At 42.2% G+C, this 14,456-nt stretch overlaps 1 protein-coding gene across 1 annotated transcript in view; it reads right to left on the reverse strand.

Moving 5' to 3' along the window:
* Positions 1–4,910: 4,910 nt before the first annotated feature.
* Positions 4,911–14,456, reverse strand: part of LOC115140216 (polypeptide N-acetylgalactosaminyltransferase 9) — a 115,622-nt gene continuing 106,076 nt past the window's right edge. The window contains exons 7-10 of the mRNA XM_029678422.2: positions 14,051–14,188; positions 10,165–10,260; positions 6,940–7,107; positions 4,911–6,471 (exon numbers count right to left, since the gene is read on the reverse strand). Of these exons, the coding sequence (XP_029534282.2) occupies positions 6,325–6,471; positions 6,940–7,107; positions 10,165–10,260; positions 14,051–14,188 (549 nt within the window). The 3' untranslated portion in view covers positions 4,911–6,324. The remainder of the gene's footprint in view (positions 6,472–6,939; positions 7,108–10,164; positions 10,261–14,050; positions 14,189–14,456) is intronic.

Consider the following 14,456-nt stretch of genomic DNA (forward strand, 5'->3'; position numbering starts at 1 on the left):
GTCGATAAAGGGTGAGGAGAAGCAGTACAACGGACTCTAGGAAGAAAAGAAAGTCGACGAAAAAGACACTCAAAATGACAAATGCTTTTGGAAAAGGTCAATTGATTCAAGGCATACTGTATGACAGTAGGTCTGACTGATCACAGTTTAAAATAGTGATGCACAAACTAATCTTGCACTTCGGTCTGAAGCCTAACTCTGATATATATATATATACATACAGTGGGGAGAACAAGTATTTGACACACTGCCAATTTTGCAGGTTTTCCTACCTAAAGCTTGTAGAGGTCTGTAATTTTTATCATAGGTACACTTCAACCGTGAGAGACGGAATCTAAAACAAAAATCCAGAAAATCCCATTGTATGATTTTTAAGTAATTAATTTGCCTTTTATTGCATGACATAAGTATTTGATCACCTACCAACCAGTAAGAATTCCGGCTCTCACAGACCTGTTAGTTTTTCTTTAAGAAGCCCTCCTGTTCTCCACTCATTACCTGGATTAACTGCACCTGATTGAACTCGTTACCTGTATAAAAGACACCTGTCCACACACTCAATCAAACAGACTCCAACCTCTCCACAATGGCCAAGACCAGAGAGCTGTGTAAGGACATCAGGGATACAATTGTAGACCTGCACAAGGCTGGGATGGGCTACAGGACAATAGGCAAGCAGCTTGGTGAGAAGGCAACAACTGTTGGCGCAATTATTAGAAAATGGAAGAAGTTCAAGATGACGGTCAATCACCCTCGGTCTGGGGCTCCATGCAAGATCTCACCTCGTGGACCATCAATGATCATGAGGAAGGTGAGTGATAAGCCCAGAACTACACTGCAGGACCTGGTCAATGACCTGAAGAGAGCTGAGACCACAGTCTCAAAGAAAACCATTAGTAACGCACTACGCTGTCATGGATTAAAATCCTGCAGCGCACGCAAGGTCCCCCTGCTCAACCCAGCGCATGTCCAGGCCCGTCTGAAGTTTGTCAATGACCATCTGGATGATCCAGAGGAGGAATGGGAGAAGGCCATGTGGTCTGATGAGACAAAAATAGATTTTTGGTCTAAACTCCACTCGCCATGTTTGGAGGAAGAAGAAGGATGAGTACAACCCCAAGAACAACATCCCAACCGTGAAGCATGGAGGTGGAAACATCATTCTTTGGAGATGCTTTTCTGCAAAGGGGACAGGACGACCGCACCGTATTGAGGGGAGGATGGATGGGGCCATATCGTGAGATCTTGGCCAAGAACCTTCCCTCAGTAAGAGCATTGAAGATGGGTCGTGGATGGGTCTTCCAGCCTGACAACGACCCGAAACACACAGCCAGGGCAACTAAGAAGTTGTTCCGTAAGAAGCATCTCAAGGTCCTGGAATGGCCTAGCCAGTCTCCAGACCTGAATCCAATAGAAAATCTTTGGAGGGAGCTGAAAGTCCGTATTGCCCAGCGACAGCCCCGAAACCTGAAGGATCTGGAGAAGGTCTGAATGGAGGAGTGGGCCAAAATCCCTGCTGCAGTGTGTGCAAACTTGGTCAAGAACTACAGGAAACGTATGATCTGAATTGAATTGGAAACAAAGGTTTCTGTACCAAATTTAAGTTCAGCTTTTCTGATGTATCAAATACTTATGTCATGCAATAAAATGCAAATTAATTACTTAAAAATCATACAATGTGATTTTCTGGATTTTTGATTTAGATTCTGTGTCTCACAGTTGAAGTGTACCTACGATAAAAATTACAGACCTCTACATGCTTTGTAAGTATGAAACACTGCCGATTTTGTAGGTTATCAAATACTTGTTCTTCCCACTGTGTGTGTGTGTGTGTGTGTGTGTGTGTGTGTGTGTGTGTGTGTATATATATATATATATATGCACTCATTGTGCAGTGGTGCTTTTTTAAAATATATATATGTGTAATTGTATTTTGTTTAGTGTAGGCCTCTACTTGAATGCATATTCTACAGGCTACCTCTCCTAAATGTTACCTTTATGTTCAGTGGGAATGAATCACAGGACTGCTATTCAGTTGTTAGTGAATGTTGCACTAAAGTGCATGTTCAAATGTTACAATATTAATGTTTCAATTAAGGATCTGGAGAAGGTCTGAATGGAGGAGTGGGCCAAAATCCCTGCTGCAGTGTGTGCAAACTTGGTCAAGAACTACAGGAAACGTATGATCTGAATTGAATTGGAAACAAAGGTTTCTGTACCAAATTTAAGTTCAGCTTTTCTGATGTATCAAATACTTATGTCATGCAATAAAATGCAAATTAATTACTTAAAAATCATACAATGTGATTTTCTGGATTTTTGATTTAGATTCTGTGTCTCACAGTTGAAGTGTACCTACGATAAAAATTACAGACCTCTACATGCTTTGTAAGTATGAAACACTGCCGATTTTGTAGGTTATCAAATACTTGTTCTTCCCACTGTGTGTGTGTGTGTGTGTGTGTGTGTGTGTGTGTGTGTGTATATATATATATATATATGCACTCATTGTGCAGTGGTGCTTTTTTAAAATATATATATGTGTAATTGTATTTTGTTTAGTGTAGGCCTCTACTTGAATGCATATTCTACAGGCTACCTCTCCTAAATGTTACCTTTATGTTCAGTGGGAATGAATCACAGGACTGCTATTCAGTTGTTAGTGAATGTTGCACTAAAGTGCATGTTCAAATGTTACAATATTAATGTTTCAATTAATATTGTACTAAAGTAACAATGTTACAATGTATGTTACAGTATTGAAATATGTTGATGGTTGTTTTTTTGTCTTTGCTCTCAGTATTCATATCGTGTTGTATAAGGGTCTTTGATGTGTAAAATAGTCACGCTAGAATGTGACGGGGCATTCTAGAGGCAATGCTTGGGACTGCCAGTGACAGTTTTAAATGTGTTAATAACTGGGTTGGGATTTATAAGAACTTTGATAATAGCATAGGAGAAATATGTTAATTTAGCATACAGTGCCTTGCGAAAGTATTCCGGCCCCTTGAACTTTGCGACCTTTTGCCACATTTCAGGCTTCAAACATAAAGATATAAAACTGTATTTTTTTGTGAAGAATCAACAACAAGTGGGAGACAATCATGAAGTGGAACGACATTTATTGGATATTTCAAACTTTTTTAACAAAAACTGAAAAATTGGGCATGCAAAATTATTCAGCCCCTTTACTTTCAGTGCAGCAAACTCTCTCCAGAAGTTCAGTGAGGATCTCTGAATGATCCAATGTTGACCTAAATGACTAATGATGATAAATACAATCCACCTGTGTGTAATCAAGTCTCCGTATAAATGCACCTGCACTGTGATAGTCTCAGAGGTCCGTTAAAAGCGCAGAGAGCATCATGAAGAACAAGGAACACACCAGGCAGGTCCGAGATACTGTTGTGAAGAAGTTTAAAGCCGGATTTGGATACAAAACGATTTCCCAAGCTTTAAACGTCCCAAGGAGCACTGTGCAAGCGATAATATTGAAATGGAAGGAGTATCAGACCACTGCAAATCTACCAAGACCTGGCCGTCCCTCTAAACTTTCAGCTCATACAAGGAGAAGACTGATCAGAGATGCAGCCAAGAGGCCCATGATCACTCTGGATGAACTGCAGAGATCTACAGCTGAGGTGGGAGACTCTGTCCATAGGACAACAATCAGTCGTATATTGCACAAATCTGGCCTTTATGGAAGAGTGGCAAGAAGAAAGCCATTTCTTAAAGATATCCATAAAAAGTGTCGTTTAAAGTTTGCCACAAGCCACCTGGGAGACACACCAAACATGTGGAAGAAGGTGCTCTGGTCAGATGAAACCAAAATTGAACTTTTTGGCAACAATGCAAAACGTTATGTTTGGCGTAAAAGCAACACAGCTCATCACCCTGAACACACCATCTCCACTGTCAAACATGGTGGTGGCAGCATCACGGTTTGGGCCTGCTTTTCTTCAGCAGGGACAGGGAAGATGGTTAAAATTGATGGAAAGATGGATGGAGCCAAATACAGGACCATTCTGGAAGAAAACCTGATGGAGTCTGCAAAAGACCTGAGACTGGGACGGAGATTTGTCTTCCAACAAGACAATGATCCAAAACATAAAGCAAAATCTACAATGGAATGGTTCAAAAATAAACATATCCAGGTGTTAGAATGGCCAAGTCAAAGTCCAGACCTGAATCCAATCGAGAATCTGTGGAAAGAACTGAAAACTGCTGTTCACAAATACTCTCCATCCAACCTCACTGAGCTCGAGCTGTTTTGCAAGGAGGAATGGGAAAAAATGTCCGTCTCTCGATGTGCAAAACTGATAGAGACATACCCCAAGCAACTTACAGCTGTAATCGCAGCAAAAGGTGGCGCTACAAAGTATTAACTTAAGGGGGCTGAATAATTTTGCACGCCCAATTTTTCAGTTTTTGATTTGTTAAAAAAGTTTGAAATATCCAATAAATGTCGTTCCACTTCATGATTGTGTCCCACTTGTTGTTGATTCTTCACAAAAAAATACAGTTTTATATCTTTATGTTTGAAGCCTGAAATGTGGCAAAAGGTCGCAAAGTTCAAGGGGGCCGAATACTTTCGCAAGGCACTGTATGTGACATTATCCCACCGGTCACAATTGTGACTGACCATAAAAACACACCTTTTCACCTATTTTTCCATAAAAATTTCAAAAAATAATGATTGATTACTTCAAAGGGTTACTAATGACACTTGATTTGGATATTTTCATGTCTTGGAAAAATTCAGGATTAAATGGGTTAAGTAGCTGTTTTTCCCACTTTTGTTTATGGGATATTGTTTTGAGTTCGTGCATGTGGCACCTCTGTAGACACGGTTTGTTGTTTATTTGTTTTTGTCTTAAGTTTCACATTATCATTCAAATGTGGAACTCAACATCTGCTGCGCCTTGGTCCGACATTTATTCTAGCAAATGTGGCAACAGATTTAAAAAATATAATTCACTTGTCAAGAAAATGTCATTTGCACTTCTACATTTTGACCATTCATTAGAATGAATGAGGCACAAAATATGGTACCAAAAAGGTTTAGAGAAGAATTATTTATCTTCAAAGTTGGCCGGGCATCAGAAAATACAGTGGGGAAAAAGTTTCTTGCTGAGCATAATAAATTGGAAAGCTTTCAGTACTTTGTGAAGACATGCTATCCTGTGGGTGGGTTTTAATGATTAGAGAGTTGAGGCCAGTATCCAGTAGGAGACTAAGTGGAAACACAACAAAGGCAGATAATTGTGCTCGCTGTCAGTGTAAAACAACCACCAGCATCTGTCTTTACATCTGTAAAAATAGGCCCGGCTTCCATGTAACATGCAGTGAACAGCATTGTGAGTAAGGAACATCTTTAGAAATCATGGAATGTTCCATTATATACACTACCTTGCTCTGTGAATAATCTAGAATTCTTGAATGAATCCAGTTTTACAAAATGTACTCCTGGGTCATAAACATTTTTATTATCTTAACTGTTCTTGGAGGACTAATATCAATTTTACAACAATACTATTATTTAGCCATTTTTACGTTGGTTTATATATTAATTACTTTAAACTAATTTGTACATGCTTGTGGAATTGACATTCCCTGGTCAGATGACTCATAAGGATGGGAAAAGGCACGTTATTGCTCTGATAATCAGTGGCGAGCAATACAGCCAAAAAGAAAAAGAGAAATGAATATCCTTTTGTATTTGTGAGAACAGTAGTTGCTTTGCATCCTGATCAGTTCATCGGGAGGATTAACAGCTTTTTGAAGCATATTAAATCTCTTAACAGGATAGCGAAATGTCCAAAGAAATTCTCCAAATGATAGCCTGAAGTAATTACAAGTTGATATGGTGACTAATAAGCAATTTCATATTTTGATCTGCAAAGATTCCTGGGATTGGCTTTATACCAAATACACATTGCTTGTCATTGTCAGTGTTGAACCCCCTTAGGAGTTGCATTCCATTGTCTTATTATTAATTTTCTACATAGGTGGATGTTCTGTAAAAAAAAGCATTTCAAACAGTACTGTATAGCTCGCTGTAGGCCTATGGTATGCTCTCCATGTTTGACCCCCAGCTCAGCTGAAAACATATCTTCTTCTAAAGATTCAGCAGTTGAAAGCTCTATGCCCTAAGGGGAGGGCACAGTGCACACAGTCCATAGAAGAGTCCACAAACTGTGAACTACTCATCTCATCAGTCCCAGGGCCTATAGCTATCTCATATGGAATGCTCTCAGACTGCTGTCCATGGGTTTGCCCTCCAAGACTGAAATGGAATTCTTTTCTCAGAGGAAATGTCTTGCCTCAATGCTTCGGATGCTTTATCCAGTTCCGTATCATCCACTTTTGACCAGAACACCTCTGCACCACCAATCGAAGGCCGAAGTTGGCATCTTTGGACATCTCCACCTCCATGCACCGTCCAGTGTCCCTGCTGATGATTGGACCATTCTGCAAAACAAGATGGGAAAAGATCATATCAGTAACACTGAGATTGAAAAAGAACACATTCTTCCAAATAACTTTGCATAACCTCAAATCACTCTCTATAATCCTGATGGTAGATATTATGGTTCAAATAGTGTTATTATACTCAGTACTGGCACACTTCAAAGTAGAATCCACGTTGCTATTATCCTTCTTTGAGCCAGTTGTGAATGCAAATGCACTGAATGAAAGTGGGAAATGTGTTTTGCTATGACTCAGTGGGATTTTGCATAGTCTTCTGCAATGGAGGTACCTTTACCAGCAGCAACCACATTTAATCTAACATTTAGCACATGGCTCATCGTATTATACAGAACAATTTATTTGACCTCAATGCCTCTATATGTATGCATTACATGACTCAGTTATTCCAAAGAAGCCAGAAACATTGATCAATTATTAGATTTGAATCCATTTGTGTTTTGTTTTTACCTGTGTAAAATCCCACAGCCTCTGGGAAACCCGCGAAACAGAGTCACATTTTTTCAAGCTAGGCGTGCGCCCTCTTCCGTCGTCGATGAGACATTTGGTGTCAGGCAGAAAGGTGGTCGACCCTAGAGGTCCTAGTTGTAGAAGCCCCTCTGTTGAGTAACGGGCAAGCTGAAACAGAGATGAACATCAGGCAGTTCATTTGATTGTATCAAAAATAAGCATGGATCCAAAATACTGTACATTTGTGTAAATGCTGAAAACAAAATTGGCAAGTAGTTCATAGATATTGCAGTGCACTGGAAGGTATTTTCATCTTCCAACTCTGATTCAATGAGCAAATTCATTAACCGTATGCGGACTTCAATTATCTTAATATTTTTGGAGCTAAGTCTATTATGTGACTTTCCTAGGGCATTATATACAGATAGAAAGTATATAGTTCATTAATGCTAAATATTTTTGCAACCAAATATTATCCCTAGACGTTTAATCCAGTACATGAAATAGTGTATGTCTGTGCCTCATATCTTTTACATAAGGATACAGTAGAGTTAACATATATTATTCATTACACTGATCCTCTCACAGAAATGAGATGCCAAAGATAAGGGGGTCTTCAATACAACCCACTTGACACACAGTGTGAAATGCTGCTCTTCTCCATTGTTCCTCAGTCATCCAGCTAAGAGTGGGTATTGTAACGGAGCTACACGTAACTGTATGAACCAGAACAAGAGGAGGGTGATCAATGTAACAGAATGCTTTTGAACCCATACTGTTGAGGACTAGGCTTAGATGGAGAATATGTGAGCCTTGCAGCTGAATGAATGGCTGCTGATAGCTGCCGGTTTATATTTTCTGTTACCACTCTCTTAAACCAAATACTCTGAGCTGGATAAAACTATATACCAGCCAGCTCATGTGGGGCTAACAGGCTGTACTGTCGCTATGACTGAAGCTGACTGGGTGCCCTTTTAGCAGAGTACTGCACTCATAAAAACCTTAACGATTAAGAGACACCAATTTGGAACATATGAAAAATATATTGCCACGTACTTGTCCAGACTTTTCAAGGTACACTTGTTTGAAGGAGGCTATGGTTTGAGTAAAAAATATAAACTTTTACTACCTTTGGACTGGTTAATATCCTGTAGCTGATTGCCTTTTCACTATTTCTATTGAAATACCAAGAGAAAGTGTTTAAAATACCAATAAAAGTTTTTTAAACTATATGCTGTCTGCTGCAAAATTCTGTTTGGAAGTGGGTTCCTGCCTGGCAGCAAGGCTAATAGATCGTAAAGGATTAGGTGATTTATTTTGTAATTCATTCATTTCACTCTTCTTTTTCTTCTTTCAAAATACCTCAAACGGATTTTCTATCCTAGTGTTTACAGGTCGTGAAATGTGTAGTAAATGGCATCACAAGATGATTTATCAGTAGTGTAAACGAGAACTGGGCACAGGCCAAAGACATAATCCCTGTTAAAATGTGTTGACAGCGTTACGGAGTAGATGCCTTTATTTCCTAATGCAGTTCAAATGTTATTATTACAAATACTTAGCCAACATAACAAAATTATTCTGGAAAGCCAATCAACCAGTTCTCAAAGCATTATATTAGAAGCTGATGCTCAATTACTTTCTTGACGCCATAAGGTTTGGGGGGAGCCTCTTTGGGTCAGGCTAATCATGTGTTCACTAATTGGCACATTAACACAGTAGGGTAGAGCACATTAAATGATGTTTTATTGTATAGGAGGAAGTATTTGAGGGAGACTACCTGCTACAGTAATTCCTCCTCCGCCCCTCGCTCTACCATGGAGCGACAGCACTGCAATGTCCCACTGAGATTACTGTACTTTGTGAGGGGCCATGCAGGCTTATGTTACATGTATGGCCCAGGCAGGCAGGCTCAGTGTAGCCTGGACAGAAGACAGGACATGTCCTCTCCCTATGGGGGCTGAGCCACAGCAGGATACCTGTGTTTGATGTGAAACACCCTGTTTGTGTCCCAAATGGCACCATATTCCCTATGGCCCTGGTCAAAATTAGGGTACTATATAGGGGGAAGGGTGCAATTTGGTATGCAGGCCATGACTACTACAGAGCTCCTGGCTGGGGACTTAAGAGGCCTCTTAGCATAAGTGGTGAAAATAGAAAACAGGGAGCAACATCCAGTGCTCCATGAACAACATACATAGCTGAGATTCCTGCTGGGGTGAGCCAGGGGGTTGAGTGGGGAGACCCTGGGCCTGGAACCTCCATCCTCTGTCATGCCCTATATTAGGATTAGCCAAATGGACAAGGTGTGCCATTGTCCTCCTGCTTTTAAATCTCCTTACAGGAGGCATGGTAGAAACAGAGACAGACTTTTAAGAGGCACAATAAAGATTTATTCAGCACAATTACATTTTTCATACAGAATTGGAAAGGTTCAGTAAAATCTAAACGGCTCCAAAAATGGAATTGGGTCCTGTGTAGTAGCATAGTGCCAGTCATCGTTGTAATCTAATGATGCAATGGCATAAAATTCATTTCCATTTGTTTATTTCCCCTGAGGTTAGGATTAAAGACTTGATGTAGCTTTACATTACTGGACTGCACTGAGCTCTCTCAGAAGGAGGGAAGGAGGAAAGAGCCACCCAGTGCTCAACAATTTATTGATATTCAGCATGCGCCTGATAATAAACATGTCACTCCGCATCTGGAGGGGGAAAAAAATAATCAGCCATGAATAATATTTGCATGATTGTTTCTCAGGCATGAGCTTTAGTTTTGTTGCATGTGCACAACAAAAATAGTCAAAGCCCCTTTTGCCCTGGCACTCACAGGTCAGCACCTAGTGAACATTCTCCAATGAAACTTCCAGGGGGCTCTAGAGGCCATGGATTAGAATATTAGAACAAACCAATAAGAAAGCAAGAATCTACTGGCTGATGAATTACTTCCACTTCAGGAGGACTTTGTAGTGCCTAGACTTCTTAAAACCACATTTAGCAGAATATATTCACAAGTCTGAGCTTTTCCCCCAAAATGAAATGTTATTTTGCTTGGCTGTCAATAATGAGATACCATGGCATTACACAGTATAATGTAAGAATAATGCTTAAACACTTATTTGTTGAAGAAAAAAGGTACATTCACGTTCAACCAACTTTGAAAATATGAACAGTCTTTATATTATTTGTAAATATATCAAAGCTAATAGGAGTGAAATCTGCTAACCTGTGAGGACATCCCGTGGCAGGGATAGAGGATGGCTTTGTCATCGTCCTCTGATCCCTGGTCCAGACAGTAGCCACTGGCCTTACTGTTTCTGACCTGCAACACAACAGACATAGACCTTATTGTTCCTGATTCAGATTAAAGTTTGCATTTGTTATTTCGAGAAGGAAATAAAAAGGTATAAACTCAAAACGGTTGTTATAACAGTCTTATCTAACACTGTAAAAGGTAACTCTTAAATAAATCTGTCCCTTAGTAAATGCAATGTCACTTTGTCATCTCACCATGTCTCATAAACAAATCATCTACACACTATAGTAATGAGAGATTTCATTTTATTCTAAGATAGGGTATCATGTATGCAAGGAAAACCTCGTCAATGTTCTACACTCCTAGTCCAGATGCTAGTGTGTGTTAGTGGAGTTATGTGTTGGAGGAGGTATGTGATTTGAATGTGTATCACTTTATTTCCACCCTGTGAAGATATCTATCATGTTGTGTTGTCAGATAGGCTCCGCTCTGCTGGTCTGGTCAGTGCAGGGGGTGCGCTGAAGTTCCAATGACAGATGAGCTTCAGCTGCTGCGCTGTGGCAACACAAGGTAACTGTTCCGTGGCTTGTCGCAGATTTGAAATAGTGCCACCTAAATGGGAGCTGCTTTGAGGAATCCATTTGCAAGATGCCGGCGTAGAGAGCATTCATATCAAGACTGTAGAAGAACCAGGGCCACCAACACTGTGCTGCTTGATGAATCTGTAGTTTACTTCGGATATATGTCAACCATATATTTGAAAAGGCTGATTTCCTTCCCCTTCTCTGAATTTGAAATCAATAAGTAAAAGGCTTGACTTTTATTTTACAATGATTACGAATTGACCGACTTCTTGCATTCAATTTCTTGTCCTGTCAGAACCTTTTTCGCTGTGCAGGGTTGTGCAGTCGAGCTCAAAACAATCAAGTAGGCATCGAAAGCTAATAACTGTTTAATTAAATTTCATTACGGGGAAATTGCATTGAATCTTGTAGCTGTGCCGTGTTGCTATGGAAACATGATACCTTTACCTTTCGATGACTCCCTCTGAATTAATTAATTTCCCTTCAACATGTAATCTCTGAAGCGCAGACGGGATGAAATACACTGTTGACGATAGATTGCTTGTGCATACAGTATTTAAACATATCTTGCCTAACACTGTATGTGATATTAAAACAAACACTACTTCTTATACTGAAGCATTCCTTACCACAAAGCACTCTGCAATCACTGCAAGAGACAAGATAATTCAACAGAAGACTGAAGAGGAGATTTCAAGAATGTGTGGGTTGATGAATTAATGATCTCTTGGCAAACTAATGTGATGTTTTTATTCTTTGTAGAATGTTATTGTCAGCTTTCTTCAAACACACAGTAGGCTGCACATATTCCTTCTGTTTTTGTATCGTGTCGTGAAAATTGAATCCAGTACAGGTCTTCCACTACACCCAGTACAGGTCTTCCACTACGCCCAGTACAGGTCTTCCACTACGCCCAGTACAGGTCTTCCACTACGCCCAGTACAGGTCTTCCACTACGCCCAGTACAGGTCTTCCACTACGCCCAGTACAGGTCTTCCACTACGCCCAGTACAGGTCTTCCACTACGCCCAGTACAGGTCTTCCAGTACAGGTCTTCCACTACACCCAGTACAGGTCTTCCACTACGCCCAGTACAGGTCTTCCACTACGCCCAGTACAGGTCTTCCACTACGCCCAGTACAGGTCTTCCACTACAACCAGTACAGGTCTTCCACTACGCCCAGTACAGGTCTTCCGCCCAGTACAGGTCTTCCACTACACCCAGTACAGGTCTTCCACTACACCCAGTACAGGTCTTCCACTACACCCAGTACAGGTCTTCCACTACGCCCAGTACAGGTCTTCCAGTACAGGTCTTCCACTACGCCCAGTACAGGTCTTCCACTACGCCCAGTACAGGTCTTCCACTACGCCCAGTACAGGTCTTCCACTACGCCCAGTACAGGTCTTCCACTACGCCCAGTACAGGTCTTCCACTACGCCCAGTACAGGTCTTCCACTACGCCCAGTACAGGTCTTCCACTACGCCCAGTACAGGTCTTCCACTAGGCCCATTACAGGTCTTCCACTAGGCCCATTACAGGTCTTCCACTGCACCCATTACAGGTCTTCCACTGCACCCAGTACAGGTCTTCCACTACGCCCAGTACAGGTCTTCCACTACGCCCAGTACAGGTCTTCCACTACGCCCAGTACAGCTCTTCCACTACGCCCAGTACAGGTCTTCCACTACGCCCAGTACAGGTCTTCCACTACGCCCAGTACAGGTCTTCCACTACGCCCAGTACAGGTCTTCCACTACGCCCAGTACAGGTCTTCCACTACGCCGAGTACAGGTCTTCCACTACGCCCAGTACAGGTCTTCCACTACGCCCAGTACAGGTCTTCCACTACGTCCAGTACAGGTCTTCCAGTACGTCCAGTACAGGTCTTCCAGTACGCCCAGTACAGGTCTTCCAGTACGCCCAGTACAGGTCTTCCACTACGCCCAGTACAGGTCTTCCACTACGCCCAGTACAGGTCTTCCACTACGCCCAGTACAGGTCTTCCACTACGCCCAGTACAGGTCTTCCACTACGCCCAGTACAGGTCTTCCACTACGCCCAGTACAGGTCTTCCACTACGCCCAGTACAGGTCTTCCACTACGCCCAGTACAGTTCTTCCACTACGCCCAGTACAGGTCTTCCACTACGCCCAGTACAGGTCTTCCACTACGCCCAGTACAGGTCTTCCACTACGCCCAGTACAGGTCTTCCACTACGCCCAGTACAGTTCTTCCACTACGCCCAGTACAGGTCTTCCACTACGCCCAGTACAGGTCTTCCACTACACCCAGTACAGGTCTTCCACTACACGCAGTACAGGTCTTCCACTACATCCAGTACAGGTCTTCCACTACATCCAGTACAGGTCTTCCACTACACGCAGTACAGGTCTTCCACTACACGCAGTACAGGTCTTCCACTACACGCAGTACAGGTCTTCCACTACATCCAGTACAGGTCTTCCACTACATCCAGTACAGGTCTTCCACTAGGCCCATTACAGGTCTTCCACTACGCCCAGTACAGGTCTTCCACTACACCCAGTACAGGTCTTCCACTACGCCCAGTACAGGTCTTCCACTACGCCCAGTACAGGTCTTCCACTACGCCCAGTACAGGTCTTCCACTACGCCCAGTACAGGTCTTCCACTACGCCCAGTACAGGTCTTCCACTACGCCCAGTACAGGTCTTCCACTACGCCCAGTACAGGTCTTCCACTACATCCAGTACAGGTCTTCCACTAGGCCCATTACAGGTCTTCCACTACGCCCAGTACAGGTCTTCCACTACACCCAGTACAGGTCTTCCACTACGCCCAGTACAGGTCTTCCACTACGCCCAGTACAGGTCTTCCACTACGCCCAGTACAGGTCTTCCACTACGCCCAGTACAGGTCTTCCACTATGCCCAGTACAGGTCTTCCACTACGCCCAGTACAGGTCATCCACTACGCCCAGTACAGGTCTTCCACTACACCCAGTACAGGTCTTCCACTACACCCAGTACAGGTCTTCCACTACATCCAGAACAGGTCTTCCACTACATCCAGTACAGGTCTTCCACTACATCCAGCACAGGTCTTCCACTACATCCAGTACAGGTCTTCCACTACATCCAGTACAGGTCTTCCACTACATCCAGTACAGGTCTTCCACTACATCCAGTACAGGTCTTCCACTACATCCAGTACAGGTCTTCCACTCAAAACCTGATTGTGCTTTTGTATTGTAAACCTATTATTGATAGTGAATAGGGAATGTCTCACCTCCCCATATGTGATGGTGTTGTTGTAGATGCGCATCTCTGGGTAGACATTCTCCAGGTACCAGCGGAAGCTCCGACACTGCAGCCTCTTCCTCAAGGCCACCCGCTCAGACACGTCCCCATAGTCAACCCCAGGGTTCTGGCAGCAAACACAGAGAAAATACATTAAACCAGGACACAATGACTTAAGCTAAGCAATATATGACTACTCTTCATGTAATTAGAAAAATGGAGGCCTCAAAAGATTTGTGGAAGGAGGAAGGGTGGAAAAAGCAAAAAGTGAAGGAGCCTGAGAGAAGAAGAGTGTATTTGGTTAAGAGATAGATGGAGGCTGTCATGTGGGACAATCATTGTTCTTTCATTAGACATGACAGTATGCTGTGCAAATTCTAATCAGCTGCTTAATT

Source organism: Oncorhynchus nerka, linkage group LG13 (genome assembly GCF_034236695.1).
Source record: "Oncorhynchus nerka isolate Pitt River linkage group LG13, Oner_Uvic_2.0, whole genome shotgun sequence".
Lineage (NCBI taxonomy): Eukaryota > Metazoa > Chordata > Actinopteri > Salmoniformes > Salmonidae > Oncorhynchus > Oncorhynchus nerka.